The 16,018-nt window shown below is 47.1% G+C and overlaps 1 protein-coding gene across 2 annotated transcripts; it reads right to left on the bottom strand.

Annotated features, from left to right (window-relative positions):
- Positions 1-4,262: 4,262 nt before the first annotated feature.
- On the bottom strand, positions 4,263-15,750 carry LOC134346395 (olfactory receptor 1M1-like). 2 transcript variants are annotated; one of them, XM_063047752.1, is made up of 3 exons: positions 15,673-15,750; positions 8,077-8,209; positions 4,263-5,527 (listed from the first exon to the last, which is right to left on the bottom strand). In XM_063047752.1, the coding sequence occupies exon 3, from the start codon at positions 5,510-5,512 to the stop codon at positions 4,544-4,546; it is 969 nt and encodes a 322-aa protein (XP_062903822.1). In that variant the 5' UTR covers positions 5,513-5,527; positions 8,077-8,209; positions 15,673-15,750; the 3' UTR covers positions 4,263-4,543. The 2 variants fall into 2 exon arrangements, with proteins under 2 accessions (XP_062903822.1, XP_062903823.1); XM_063047753.1 differs by lacking the exon at positions 15,673-15,750 and adding an exon at positions 12,494-12,525.
- Between the last annotated feature and the right edge of the window lie 268 nt (positions 15,751-16,018).

Genomic DNA, 16,018 nt, shown 5'->3' with positions numbered 1-16,018 from the left:
TTACTGCTGTCCAAATGTGTGGCTATTTCATCTTTTATAATTGACTCCAGCATCTTCCCCACCACTGATGTCAGGCTAACTGGTCTATAATTCCCTGTTTTCTCTCTTCCTCCTTTCTTAAAAAGTGGGATAACATTAGCTACCCTCCAAGCCACAGGAACTGATTCTGAATCTATAGAACATTGGAAAATGATTACCAATGCATCCACGATCTCTAGAGCCACTTCCTTAAGTACCCTGGGATGCAGACCATCAGGTCCCGGGGACTTATCAGCCTTCAGACCCAACAGTCTATCCAACACCATTTTCTGCCTAATGTGAATCTCCTTCAGGTCCTCCGTTACCCTAGGTCCTCCGGCCACTATTACATCTGGGAGATTGTTTATGTCTTCCCTAGTGAAGACAGATCCAAAGTACCTGTTCAACTCGTCTGCCATTTCCTTGTTCCCCATAATAAACTCACCCGTTTCTGTCTTCAAGGGCCCAACTTTGGTCTTAACTAATTTTTTCCTCTTCACATACCTAAAGGAGCTTTTACCATCCTCCTTTATATTCTTGGCTAGCTTACCTTAGGATCTCATCTTTTCTCCCCGTATTGCCTTTTTAGTTATTTTCTGTTGCTCTTTAAAAGTTTCCCAATCCTCTGGCTTCCCACTCGTCTTTGCTATGTTATACTACTTCTCTTTTATTTTTATACTGTCCTTGACTTCCCTTGTCATCCACGGTCGCTCCTTACTCCCCTTAGAATCTTTCTTCCTCTTTGGAATGAACTGATCCTGCACCTTCTGTATTATTCCCAGAAATATCTGCCATTGTTGTTCCACTGTCATCCCTGCTAGGGTATCTTTCCAGTCAACTTTGGCCAGCTCCTCCCTCATGGCTCCATAGTCCCCTTTGTTCAACTGTAATACTGACACTTCCGATTTTCCCTTCTCCTTCTCAAATTGTAGCTTAAAACTTATCATATTATGGTCACTATCTTCTAATGGCTCCTTTACCTCGAGTTCCCTTATCGGAGCAAAGACAGAAAGAGGTCAAACAAATGTGATCTGTACCAGACTACTGGTAGCACACGTTATTGCCTCATTATTGACTTCCAAAGAACCTTGGATCACAAAACCATCAGGATCCAACAACCAGGAAGAAAGAGGTCAGAAGCTGGAATAAGCGGAATAAGAAGCTGAGAGGGAAGGTGGATGGGTTGAAATTTAAGATAACCAATAAAGTAGCCCTATTCACATAATGGGTGCCACAATAGCTTAGCAGCTAGTGTGATGCTATTATAGTTTGGTACGTCAGAGATAAGAGTTTAATTCCAATGTCATCTGCAAGGTGTCTGTACATCCTTCCTGTGGAATGTCTGTGTTTCCTTTTCCCACAATCCAAAGGCTCAAAGCGCCTGTTATGTACTGTACTGTATCTCTAATTAATGTGATACCCACCGCTGAAACTGGGAATTTTTCAGAATAATGTGAAGACAACTGAAAACACTAGAAAACTCACTGAACAATTACAGGTACATGGGTGATTATATAAACATACAAACAAGCATAAGGAAGTTAAATTCCAAGAAAAATAATGATTAGACAGTTCAATCCAACAGTTCTCTCTCTCTCTCTGTCCTGTTCTACTGTGAATTCCCACAAGACAATGAATCTCAAGGTGGTATATGGTGACATATAGAGTCACAGCACAGGCTCTTCAGCCCATCTAGTCATTGCCAAACCGTTAATTTGCCTGGTCCCATTGACCTGCACCTGGATCATAGCCCTCCATACCCCTCCCATCTATATACCTATCCAAATTTCTCTTAAATGTTGAAATCAAACCTACATCCAGCACCTCGGGCAGCTTGCTCCACACTCTTACCACCCTCTGAGTAAAGAAGTTTCCCCTTAAACATTTCACCTTTCATTCTTAACCCATGACATCTAGTTTGTGTCTCACCCAACCTCTGTGGAAAAAGCCTTACATTTACCCTATCTATACCCCTCATAATTTTGTATACCTCTATCAAATCCCTTATTAATCTTCTACGTTCTACAGAAATCCTGGCAACATCCTTGTTATATATGTACTTCGATAATAAATTTACTTTGAACTTTGATGAAGGGTCTGGGCCCAAAATATCGACTTCTTATTCCCCTTGATAGATGCTACCTGACCTGCTGAGTTCCTCCAGCATTTTGTGTGCATTGATCTGGATTTCCAGCATCTGCAGAATGTGTTGTGTTTATATATCAGGCTTAGAGGTTTTTGGCCATAACGTGGTTCAATTTCATACACAAGCCTCCTTCTTGGGCAGTCCCAAATGTATTAGGCTGAAGTGCCACTTGAGCTGAGAAGTGGGTAAGATTCATTGGCCATCTGTTAAAGGTGCAGTTTTAAACATTAAACAAAGGTGCAGGGCAACGAGTTGTCTTACAATATTGAACGTATGTTATTTATACTGGATTTTGTTACAGATTTGTTAAGTATGAAAAAAATCTAGTTACGTCCTGAAGAAACGTCTTGGCCTGAAACATCAACTGTTTGTTCATTTCTATAGATGCTATCTGACCTGATGAGTTTCTCCAGGATTTTGTGTGTGTTGTTTTGGATTTTCAGCATTTGCAGACTTCCTTGTAGCTATGATTTATTCTACATTGTAATATACACCAACAATGTTATTTTCTTCTACTCACTTGGATTGTAATATGATTAAATTTACAGTTATAATGATGAACATGTCAATCATTCACACGTCACCCACCTGGCTGTGCTGACGCTTGCTGGCTGCTGTGGGGACCAGTAGGTAACTGGTGGGTTCTGCTCTGATAATGTACAAGCAAGTTATTGTCAGGAATTCTGACTGGTATACAGCATGAAAATAGGCCTTTTGGTCAAACTGAACCATGCCGAGGTACAGGAGCCTCAGGACCCACATCACCAGGTTCAGGAATCAGGCTCTTGAACCAGAGGGGATAACTTCACTCACTCCAACACTGAATTGATTTTATGACCTACAGATTCACTTTCAAGGACTCTACAACTCATGTTCTCAATATATTTATTATTGTTTTGTTCCTTTTTTCATTTTTATATCTCTACAATCTGTTGTTGTTTTACAAATTGGTTGTTTGTCTGTCTTGTGTGTGGTTTCTCATTGATTCCTTTGTGTTTCTTTGTATTAATTGTGAATGCTCACAGGAAAATTAATCTCAGGGTTATGTGTGGTGACATATGTACTTTGATAATAAATTTACTTTGAAGATGCCCATCCAAATTAGTCCCGTTTCCTAACGTTTAGCTCATAACGTCATAATGTCCTAAACCTTTTCTATGCATTGCCCTGTCTGTCTGTTTTCTAAATGTGTACAAGATAATTTGGCATAGACCTTTTCCTCAGGATGGAAATGGCTTATGCAAGGGGGGCAGAATAAGAAGGTTGGCAGAATGGTACAAGCTGGCAGGTGATCAGTGAGACCAGGTGAGGAGGTGGGTGGTGGGGGGACGAGGATGAGGTGAGAAGCCGGGAGGTGATAGGTTGAAGAGATAAAGGGCTGAAGAAGGAATATGATAGGAAAAGACAGTGGACTATGGAAGAAAGGGAAGGAACAGGAAAACCAGGGCAGCATAGTGGTTAATGCAATGCTATTACAGCGCAGGGCTCTAGAGTTTGGAGTTCAATCCTGGCGTTCTCTGTAAGTGGTCTCTGTACGTCCTCCCCATGGAATAAGTGAGTTTCCTCTGGGTGGTTCAATTTCCTCCCACTGTCCAAGGCCATGCTGGATAGGTTAATCGGTCATTGGAAATTGTCCGGTGATTAGGTTAGGGTTAAATCGGTGTAGTTGGGTGCTGCTGCTCGAAGGACCTATTCCATGCTGAATCTCTCAGTAAATAAATAATCCAGAGGGAGATGGTGGCCAGGTGACGAGGGAACCACCTTCCTATTCTGCATTCTGCCTTCTGCCCCCTCCCCCTTCCCCTACATTCCTGATGAAGGGTCTCGGCCTGAAACAATGACTGTTTGCTCCCTTCCATAGATGCTGCCTGACTTGCTGAGTTACTCTTGTGTAGTGTGTGTGTTGCTCAGGACCTGCAGAATCTCTTGTATTTATAATTGGCTATAAATAACTCTGGAGCATCCTTAGAGACAGGAAATGCAAACTCCCGGAGACAAGACTAGAACAGTTCATTTTAGTTCCAAGTTTATTTATTTGTTTGTTTACAGATACACCACAGAACAGGCCCTTCCGGCCCAACGGGCTGCACTGCTCGTCAATACACCGATCTAATTTACACCCATCACTTTACAATGACTAATTAACCTACTAACCAGTACGTCGTTGGAATGTGGGAGGAAACCAGAGCGTCTGGAGGAAACCCATGGGCTCAAGGAAAGGGTGTTGGAATTGAACTCCGAAGCCCTGAGTTGTAATAGCGTCATGCTGAACACTATGCTATTGTGGTCCAAATCACAATACTTAACTTTAATGCCAAAAAAAAAGCAGAATCTTCAGGTTAACTAATCAACACAAACATGACTGGAACAGTTAATACCTCAGTGCCCTTCCACACTGACAGTGCTTCCAATGTGAGGAGTCTTTATGATGAGTTTTGCAATCTTTTCCTTCATTTCCTTTGTTGTAATTATGTATATGAAGGGACTAACCAAAGGGTTTAGGATTACATACAGAAGGGCAGAGCTCACACCAAAGGCTGGCGAGAGACAGCTGGCACAGAATGCTGTACTATAAAGTATCTTGAGGGGGAAGAACATGCAAATGGCAGCCACATGAGGGATGCAGGTCGACCAGACCCTTCTCCTCTCTGGCTGGGTTGTGATTCTGACTGATTTAGCTATTTTGATGTATGAACAGACAATGATCAGCAAACTTGACAAGAGCAACAACACGTTTAAAAGAACGATGAACAATGTGACTGAGACAGTTTCTGGGCAAATCAGGCGTGTCACTGACAGTAGCTCACAGAAGGAATTGTAAACTTTATTTGATCCACAGAGTGGGAAAATGGAAGCCTGAACCACTGGAGGCAGAAAGCAAGTCAAACCGAGGACCCAGATCACAGCTGCCATTTTGACAAAGATATCATCCCTATTGAGGGAGAGATGACGTTGGGGGTTACATATTGCTACTGAATGCTCGTAAGCCATCAGGGAGAGGGTCATTGTCCTTACTACTGACATACCATGAAAAAAGTACATCTGAATAAAGCAGTTTCTCCACAGAATAACTCTGGCATCCCACATGAGACCCACCAACATCGTCGGAAGGACCACAGTTGCCAACACCAAGTCCACGACGCCCAGGTTAGCGGTGAGGAAATGCGTGGATCTGTGCAAGCGCTTGTCCGTGGTGACCATGTACACTACAGTGCCGTTGCCTGCCAGGATTAAAAGATATATAACCAGCAACAGGGGCCACAGGTAGGAATGCCCATCTTGGGGTCCTGCAACTCCGACAAGAATGAATCCTGAGAGTGGGGATCGTCTTGGATCTGCGTCAGCCATTCACTGCTTGTTCCCCTATTGAAGTAAGAGTTGTGAATAAGTGAAGAGGACAACTGTATCAACCAGGTCCAGGATCGGTTATTACCCTTCAACCATGGCTCCCGAACCGGTGTGGATAACTTCAATCACCTGAATGCTGAACTGACTCCAAAAGACACTAGTAGTGGCTAGTGTGACGCAATTACAGCTCGGGGCATTGGAGTTTGTACATCAGATGTAGACCGTCCAGACGGTACTAGTCCCACCTCCCCCTGAGGTGGTACTAATGCCACAGGAATCTGAAACCCTCCCTCCTGCCCCACCGCTCAAGCCACATATTCATTCTAGCTATCCTGCTATTCCAACTCTGGCTAGCACGTGGCACTGGTAATAATCCTGAAATGATTACCTTTGAGGTCCTACTCTTTAATTTATCTCCTAGCTCCCTAAACTCAGGCAGCAGAAAGGAAATTATAGACCAGTTAGCCTGACCTCGGTGGTTGGGAAGATGTTGCAGTACTCTGAGATCAATGGACTTTTGAGCACTGAGGGAATTGAGATTATGGAGTACTTGGTGACACAGGACAATATAGGACAAAGTCAGCATGGTTTCCTTAGGGAAAATCCTGCCTGACGAATCTGTTGGAATTCTTTGAGGAGATTACAAGTAGAATAGATAAAGTGGAAGCAGTGGATGTCGTACATTTGGATTTTCAGAAGGCTTTTAACAAGCTGCCACACATGAGGCTGTTTACCAATTTAAGAGCCCATGATATTACAGGAAAGTTACTGGCATGGTTAGAGCACTGGCTGATTGGTAGGAGGCAGTGAGTGGGAATAAAAGGATCCTTTTCTGGTTGACTCCCGGTGACTAGTGGTACTCCGCAGGGGTCGGTGTTGGGACTGCTTCTTTTCATGCTGTATATCAATGATTTAGATGATGGAATACATGGCTTTGTTGCCAAGTTTGCAGATGATACTAAGATCGGTGGAAGGGTGGGTAGTGTTGAGGAAACAGGAAGGCTGCAGAAAGAATTAGACAGATTAGGAGAATGAGTAAGAAAGTGGAAAATGAAATATAATGTTGGAAAATGCATTGTCATGCCCTTTGGTAGAAGAAAAAAATATGCAGACTATCTTCTAAATGGTGAGAAAATCCAAATATCTGAGATGCAAGGGGACTTGGGAGTCTTGTGTAGAACACTCTAAAGGTTAACTTGCAGGTTGAATTGATGGTGAGGAAGGCAAATGCAATGTTAGCATTTATTTCAAGAGGTCTGGAATATAAGAGCAGGGGTGTGATGCTGATGCTTTATAAGGCATTGGTGAAGCCTTACCTTGAGTATTGTGAACAGTTTTGGACCCCTCATCTTAGAAAAGATGTGCTGACAGTGGAGAGGGTTCAGAGGAGGTTCGCAAAGATGATTCCAGGAATGAAAGGGTTATCATACGAGGAACGTTGGATGGCCCTGGGTCTGTACTTGCTGGAATTTAGAAGGGTAAGGGGGGATCTTATTTAAACCTTTCAACTGTTGAAAGACCTTGAGAGAGTAGATGTGGAAAGATGTGGGGGGGGTCTAGGACAAGAGGGCACAGCCTCAGGATAGAGGGGCATCCATTTAAAACGGAGATGTGGAAAAAAATTTCTTTAGCCTGAGGGTGGTGAACTTGTGGAATTTTTTTTACCATTGCTGGAAGCTAGGTCATTGGGTGTATTTAAGGCGGAGATTGATAAATAGTTGATTGGTCACAGCATCAAAGGTTACGGGGAGAAGGTCGGGGAGTGGGGCTGAGGTGATTGAATGGCAAAGCAGACTCGATGGGCCAAATGAGCTAATTCTGCTATGTCTTATGGTCTTAACTTAATTTATAATTATTTTTTAATGTATTCTCTGTACTGGTGCTGCAAAACAACACATATTCCTGTGATATTAAACCTGATTCTGATTCTGAGTCTGATTGAATGTGAGAGTTGCTGGGAGAGGCAATGTGGCTGATTCTCGTTCCCAATCACACAACTCCACTACTCATTTTACCTGCTTCATATGTTCAGTATCAGCCCTTCCCTGCATTGTTTAAAAATTCACGTTTTACGGAGAGCAACAACTTTTCCAAACATAAGCCACATTTCACAGGCAGGGTGTGGTCACCAGATAGACAGACACACAATAAATGCTGGAGAAACTCAGCATGTCAGGCAGTATCTATGCAGAGGAATAAACAGTCCACCTTTCAGGCTGCGACCCTTCATCAGGGCTGGAAAGAAAGGGAACAGAAGCCAGAAAAAGAAGCTGTGAGGAGAGTATAGATGAGACCAGGTGAGGGAGAAAGTGAGTGGGTGGGGAATGGGGGGATGAAGTAAGGAGCTGGGAGGTGGTAAGTGGAAGAGGTAAAGGGCTGAAGAAGAAGCAATCTGGTAGGAAAGGAGGGTGAACCAGGGTGAAAGGGAAGGAGGGGAAGCAGGATGTGATGACGGGAGGAGAAGAGAAAGCGTAAGAGGGGAGCCCGAATGGGGAATGGAAAAAGAAAAAAGGGAGAGGGAGAAGAAATTATCCGAGGTTAGAGATATCAATGTTCATGGGTACCTGAGATCTTTGTCTGCCACTCAATGGAATCGACTGTAATTGTTCTGTCCTCTCTGCACCCAGTGGCACTGCCGGTTGACGTTACACATCTATCTTGTGTTGATTGTCCAAAAAAAGCAGAAGCAGAAGAGATCTGAAAATAATTCAAGTGAAACTTCATTATTCAGTACACCACCACAACAAGGTTCCCAGTAACGGCAGAATTATTCTCATGCTCTCCAGTGCAAGGTCCTATTGTTTAATCACTTATTTAGAGATACAGCATAGAATAGGCTCACCACTGCCCAGCAACCCACCTATTTAACCCCAGCCTAATCACAGGACAATTCACAATGACCAATGAACCGACTAACTGGTTCGTGTTTGGACTGTGGGAGGAAAGCAGAGCACCCGGAGGAAACCCACGTGATCATGGTGAAAATGCACAAACTCCTTATAGAGGATGCTGGAATGGAACTCCAAACTCCGACACTTCAAACTGTATTAGCCTCACATCAACCACTATGCTACTGTGGCACCTGATTAAGTCACCTTGGATCAGCTATTTTCTAAATCACAGTGTGGATTCCTTCCATCTTGAAGCTCCTGATCCTAAAAGCAGTTGGTACAGCAACTGCTCTGCCCAACACCCCAGGAAACTGCAGAACGTAAGAACATAAGAAATTGGAGCAGGAGTAGGTCATCCGGCCCATCGAGCCTGCCCCACCATTCAATAAGATCATGGCTGATCTGTCCATATACTCAGTTCCATCTACCCGCCTTTTCCCCATAACCCTTAATTCCCTTACTATCTAACTGTTTCTTAAATATATTTAGTGAGGAAGCCTCAAATGCCTCCCTGGGAAGAGAATTCCACAGATTCACCACTCTCTGGGAAAAACAGTTTCTCCTCATCTCAGTCCTTCCTCAAGTACGGAGACCAGAACTGCACACAGTACTCCAGGTGCGGCCTCACCAGTACCCTGTACAGTTACAGCATGTCCTCCCTGCTCTTGAAGTCAATCCCTCTAGCAATGAAGGCCAACATTCCGTTTGCCTTCTTAATAACCTGTTGTACCTGCAAGCCAACTTTTTATGATTCATGAACAAGCATCCCAAATCCTTCTGCACAACAGCATGCTGCAATCTTTCACCATTTAAGTAATACTCTGTTCTTCTATTATTCCTTCCAAAGTGGATGACTTCACATTTACCAATGTTGTATTCCATCTGCCAGACCTTGGCCCACTCACTTAACCTATCTGTATCCCTCTGCAGACTCTCCATAACCTCTGTACAATTTGCTTTTCCACTCAGTTTAGTGTCATCAGCAAACTTGGCTACGCTACACCAGTCCCCTCTTCCCAATCATCAATGTAAATGGTAAACAGCTGTGGGCCCAGCACCGACCCCTGCAGCACCTCACCCACCACTGACTGCCAACCGGAGAAACACCCATTTATACCAACTCTCTGCCTTCTACTGGTTAACCACTCCACTATCCATGCCAATACACTTCCTCCGACTCCATGCATCTGTATCTTACTTATAAGTCTCTTGTGTGGCACCTTATCGAACACCTTCTGGAAATCCAAGTATACGACATCCACCTGTTCCCCTCTATCCACTGCACTCATTATGTCCTCAAAAAACTCCAGTAAGTTTGTCAAACAGGATCTGTCCTTTCTGAATCCATGCTGCGTTTGTCGAATGGAACCACTCCTTTCTAAATGTTTCGCTATTTCTTCCTTAATGACAGCCTCAAGCATTTTCCCGACTACAGATGTTAAGCTAACTGGCCTATATTGCCCGACTTTTGCCTACATCTTTTTAAAAAGTGGCACGACATTTGCTGTCTTCCAATCCGCTGGGACCTGCCCAGAGTCTAGAGAGTTTTGATAAATGATTACCAACGTGTCTACTATAACCTCCGCCAATTCCCTCAGCACCCTGGGGTGCATCCCATCAGGACCAGGGGACTTATCTACCTTCAGGCCATCTAGCTTTCTCATCACTATCTCTTTAGTGACAGTGATTTTATCGAGGTCCTCACCTCCCATTTCATCCATAACATCCTTCTCTGGCATATTAGACACGTCCTCCACCGTGAAGACTGACACAAAATAGTCGTTCAATGTCTCAGCCATTTCCTTATCACCCAATATCAATTTTCCCTTATCGTCTTCCAAGGGACCTACGTTGACTTTAGCCACCCTCTTCCGCTTTATATATTTATAAAAATTTTTGCTTTTTAATATTTTGTGCTAATTTACTTTCATACTCTATCTTCCCTTTCCTTATTTCTTGTTTAGTTGTTCTCTGTTGCTTTTTAAAGTTTTCCCAATCCTCCAGTCTCCCACTACTCTTTGCGACTTTGTACACGAGTTTTTAATTTGATACTATCTTTTATTTTAGTTATCCAAGGCTGGCACTCCCCACACTTACTGTTCTTACTTTTGACTGGAATGTACTTCTGCTGAGCACCATGAAAAATCTCTTTGAAAGTATTCCACTCTTCCTCAACTGTCCTACCAAATAGCCGTGCTCCCAATCTACATTAGCCAACTCCTCCCTCATCCCATTGTAATCTCCCTTGTTGAGAGTTGAGAATGCAGTTTATTCTATCATGCACAACGTGGACCCCTCCATGGACTCTGTCCCAACTTCCCGCCACCTTGGAAAGCAGCCAACATAATCAAAGACCCCACCCTGAACATTTTCCCTTTATTTATTTATTGAGATATAGCACAGAATAGGCCCTTCCGGCCCTTTCAGCAGTACCACAAAGCAATCCACGAATTTAACCCTTGTCTAATAACGGGACAGTTTACAATGACCAATTACATCATTGGACTGTGGGAGGAAACCCATACAGTCATGGGGAGAATGTACACGCACCTTGCAGGCAGCGACGGGAATTGAACCTGGGTTGTCTGTGTGATAAACTAACCACTATACTACTGAACATTGGATACTATAGAGAGAGTGCAGGGGAGATTTACAAGGATGTTGCCTGGATTGGGGAGCATGCCTTATGAGAATAGGTTGAGTGAGCTTGGCCTTTTCTCCTTGGAGCAATGGAGGTTGAGAGGTGACCTGATAGAGATGTATAAGATGATGAGAGGCATTGTTTGTATGGATAGTCAGAGGCTTTTCCCCAAGGTGGAAATGGCTAACACTACGGGGCATAGTTTTAAGGTGCTTGGAAGTAGTTACAGAGGGGATGTCAGGGGTAGGTTTTTCACACAGAGTGGTGGGCGCGTGGAATGCACTGCCAACGAAGGTGGTAAAGGCGGATACAATAGGGTCTTTTAAGAGACTCTTAAGATAGGTACACAGAGCCTAGAAAAATAGAGGGCTATGCGGTAGGGAAATTCTAGGCAGTTTCTAGAGTAGGTTACATGGTTCGCACAACGTTGTGAGCCGAAGGGCCTGTAATGTGCTGTAGATTACTATGTTCTATGAGGAGACGTACAAAAGTCTGAAAGCACATACTACTAGGCTTGAGGAGTTTCTATCTCACTATTATCAGACTCTTCAGCAAGCCTCTTGTAAAATTAACTCAATCTCCTCTTCTACCTTACTGCACCTTCTCTGTAACTTTATACTTTATTGTCGCCAAACAATTGATACTAAAATGTACAATCATCATAGCAATATTTGATTCTGCGCTTCCCGCTCCCTGGATTACAAATTGATAGTAAATATTAAAAATTTAAATTATAAATCATAAATAGAAAATAGAAAAATGGAAAGTAAGGTCGTGCAAAAAAACCGAGATGCAGGTCCGGATATTTGGAGGGTATGGCCCAGATCCGGGTTAGGATCCATTCAGCAGTTTTATCACAGTTGGAAAGAAGCTGTTCCCAAATCTGGCCATACGAGTCTTCAAGCTCCTGAGCCTTCTCTCGGAGGGAAGAGGGACGAAAAGTGTGTTGGCTGGGTGGGTCGTGTCCTTGATTATCCTGGCAGCACAGCTCCGACAGCATGCGGTGTAAAGTGAGTCCAAGGACGGAAGATTGGTTTGTGTGATGTGCTGAGCCGTGTTCACGATCTTCTGCAGCTTCTTCCGGTCTTGGACAGGACAACTTCCATACCAGGTTGTGATGCACCCTAGAAGAATGCTTTCTACGGTGCACCTATAAAAATTAGTGAGGGACAGGCCAAATTTCTTTAGTTTTCTCAGGAAGTAAAGGCACTGGTGGTGTAACACCATTTTAGAACCTTGATGTTCTTAGATGTGGTACGATCTGTCTGATGTCACACAGACAAAAGCTTTTCATTGTCGGTACATATGACAAATAAATACTACAACTCCATGGAGCAGTTCCTTCATAAATCCAAGTACTGAGCACAGGTATTGGGATGTTATGTTGAAGCTGTAGAAGATGTCGGTGAGGCCTTATTTAGGGTATTGTGTGCATCTTTGGACACCTACCAGTTCTGGTCAGTTACAGAAATTGCTCTTCATGGACATCCAGACTGAAAAACACCTTTATCCCCAGGGCTGTCCTACAACTGAACGTCTCATTTTAGGGCTGTTTGTTTTTAATTCAGTTGTGACTCAGACGTTATTTTAAATGTAGTTGTGTTTTGAGTAATTGAATTGCCAGAGTGATGGATTGGCACTTAATGGAGTAATAGTGGAATGTCACTGTCCTCAGCAATGACAATGAAGCTCGAACTGACTACCTACAGAAAAGATAGCAGTAAGATTGAAAGTGTGCAGAGAAAATTTACAAGGAGATTGCCAGAATTTGAGTTACAGGGAAAGATTAGGACTTGATACACTAGAGTGTAGGAAATGAGGGGAGATTTGACAGGTGTACATAAGTATGAGGGGTAAATACAGGAAGGCTCCTCCCCCACTGAGGTTGGATGAGACTAGAGCTAGAGGTCATAGGTTAAGGGTGATATATTTAAGAGGAACATGAAGGGAACTTCTTCATGCAGAGGGTGATGAAAATTGGAGTGAGCTGTCAGCAGAAGTGGCGGATGCTGGTTCGATGGGAGGAGGCAGAACGACAGTTCTGCATGGACTAAACGTTCTTTTCAGTAGTGCTCTATAATTCCAAGAGCAACACCAACCACAGATCCCATTAAGAATGACAGTGCAAAAGCAGCCCCTATGCTGAGGGGTGTCACAATGGCCCAGCAGGTAGGGCTACTGCCTCACAACTCCATGGACCCAGGTTCAATCCTGAACTCTGGCGTTGTTTCTGTAGAGTTTCCATGTTCTCCTTGTGACCGAGTGGGTAGGTGGCATATCTGGCTTCTGTACCCAGTGAGGGGAAAAATCTGGGGGGGGGGGGATGTGGCTAAAGCTGTGAGAAAGGTAGGGTGGGGTTTCTGCTAGGGACCTGAGGAGGGGGAGGGGGAGGTGAGATTGGGTTGTGGTCTGTTGGCTCCCCATCTCCGATTTGTGAGGGTGAAGGTTTGCGATGGGAGATATGGAGTTTGGGTTCTGTCCCGAGAGGTTGAGGTGAGATTGGGATGTGGTGTGGTGTGCTGGGCTTTGGGCTCAGACACAATTTGTGAGGGTGAAAGTTTGGGCTCTGCCCCGAGGGGTTGGGTGAGGGGGAGGTGAGATTGGGTTGGGGGTAGGGTTTGGATTTCTTCCCCCCCCCGGGTTGTTTGCCCCAGTGGAGGTGAATGGGTTGTGAGGGGTGGGGTTTGGGGTCCCCAGGGGAGGTGAATAGGTTGGGTGGGGTGGGGTTTGGGGTCCCCGGGGGAGGTGAGTGGGTTGGGAGGGATGGGGTTTGGGGTCCCCTGGGGAGGTGAATGGGTTGGGAGGGATGGGGTCCCCAGGGGAGGTGAGTGGGTTGGGAGAGGTGGGGTCCACCAGGGGAGGTGAATGGGTTGGGAGGGGTGGGGTTTGGGGTCCCCGGGGGGGGGGGAGGTGACTGGGTTGGGAGGGGTGGGGTTTGGGGTCCCCGGGGGGGGGAGGTGACTGGGTTGGGAGGGGTGGGGTTCCGCAGGGGAGGTGAATGGGTTGGGAGGGGTGGGGATTGGGGTCCCCGGGGGAGGTGAATGAGTTGGAAGGGGTGGGGTTTGGTATCCTCGGGTGAGGTGAGGGGGTTGGGAGGGGTGGGGTTTGGTGTCCCCAGGGGAGCTGAGGGGGTTGGGAGGGATGGGGTTTGGTGTCCCCAGGTGAGGTGAATGGGTTGGGAGGGTGGGGTTTGGGGTTTCTGGGGGAGGTGAATGGGTTGGGAGGGGTGGGGTTTGGTGTCCCCGGGTGAGGTGAGGGGGTTGGGAGGGGTGGGGTTTGGTGTCCCCAGGGGAGGTGAGGGGGTTGGGAGGGGTGGGGTTTGGTGTCCCCGGGTGAGGTGAATGGGTTGGGAGGGTGGGGTTTGGGGTTTCTGGGGGAGGTGAGTGGGTTGGAAGGGGTGCGGTTTGGGGTCCCTGGGGGAGGTGAATGGGTTGGGAGGGGTGGGGTTTGGGGTCCACGGGGGAGTTGAATGGGTTGGGAGGGGTGGGGTTTGGGGTCCCCGGGGAGGTGAATGGGTTGGGAGGGGTGGGGTTTGGTGTCCCCAGGGGAGGTGAGGGGGTTGGGAGGGGTGGGGTTTGGTGTCCCCGGGTAAGGTGAGGGGGTTGGGAGGGGTGGGGTTTGGTGTCCCCAGGGGAGGTGAGGGGGTTGGGAGGGGTGGGGTTTGGTGTCCCCAGGGGAGGTGAGGGGGTTGGGAGGGGTGGGGTTTGGTGTCCCCAGGTGAGGTGAATGGGTTGGGAGGGTGGGGTTTGGGGTTTCTGGGGGAGGTGAATGGGTTGGGAGGGGTGGGGTTTGGTGTCCCCGGGTGAGGTGAGGGGGTTGGGAGGGGTGGGGTTTGGTGTCCCCAGGGGAGGTGAGGGGGTTGGGAGGGGTGGGGTTTGGTGTCCCCGGGTGAGGTGAATGGGTTGGGAGGGTGGGGTTTGGGGTTTCTGGGGGAGGTGAGTGGGTTGGAAGGGGTGCGGTTTGGGGTCCCTGGGGGAGGTGAATGGGTTGGGAGGGGTGGGGTTTGGGGTCCACGGGGGAGTTGAATGGGTTGGGAGGGGTGGGGTTTGGGGTCCCCGGGGGAGGTGAATGGGTTGGGAGGGGTGGGGTTTGGGGTCCCCGGGGAGGTGAATGGGTTGGGAGGGGTGGGGTTTGGTGTCCCCAGGGGAGGTGAGGGGGTTGGGAGGGGTGGGGTTTGGTGTCCCCGGGTAAGGTGAGGGGGTTGGGAGGGGTGGGGTTTGGTGTCCCCAGGGGAGGTGAGGGGGTTGGAAGGGGTGGGGTTTGGTGTCCCCGGGTGAGGTGAGAGGGTTGGGAGGGGTGGGGTTTGGTGTCCCCGGGTGAGGTGAGAGGGTTGGGAGGGGTGGGGTTTGGTGTCCCCGGGTGAGGTGAGGGGGTTGGGAGGGGTGGGGTTTGGTGTCCCCGGGTGAGGTGAGAGGGTTGGGAGGGGTGGGGTTTGGTGTCCCCAGGGGAGGTGAGGGTATTGGGAGGGGTGGGGTTTGGGGTTTCTGGGGGAGGTGGGTTGCGTTTCTCCCTTCCAGGTGACGGTGTCGGGATGGTTGGGAGTTTAGTCTCTCCCCTCCCCGGATGAGGGTGGGGGTCTGGGCTCCGGCCCGAGGAGAGAGACGTCGAGACTCGGAGGCGCAATTTACCTCAGGTAAAACAGGAACGCCGAGGCGCATGCGCACCGAGCCCCCGCGACGATCACGGGTCACGTGCCTCTCCTCCGGCGCTGCGCAGGCGCCTGTCCCCCGAACTGTCAATCAAGTCCCGGGGCGGGGGGAGGTGTCAAACTCTGCAGGGAAAGGGGCAAAGGGTGGGGTTGGGGGCAAGTGAGGCTGGGGGATGGCAACGCTGGAGAAGGAGGGGACAGGAAGGGAGGGACTGTCTGAGTTGCAGTGATGGTTTTGGTTACTAGAGATACAAAGCCTTAGGTCCCACACCACTACGTTCAGAAGGTTATCAGTTTCTTAAACCAGTGTGGATAACTTCACTCAC

Source organism: Mobula hypostoma, chromosome 5 (genome assembly GCF_963921235.1).
Source record: "Mobula hypostoma chromosome 5, sMobHyp1.1, whole genome shotgun sequence".
Lineage (NCBI taxonomy): Eukaryota > Metazoa > Chordata > Chondrichthyes > Myliobatiformes > Myliobatidae > Mobula > Mobula hypostoma.
The sequence above is the reverse complement of the archived record's forward strand: the minus strand, read 5'-3'. Positions and strand labels throughout refer to the sequence as shown.

What these genes read in the sequence shown, in the direction of transcription:
- LOC134346395 (XM_063047752.1), bottom strand. Translation starts at nt 5,512, where the DNA reads ATGGCTGACGCAGATCCAAGACGATCCCCACTCTCAGGATTCATTCTT.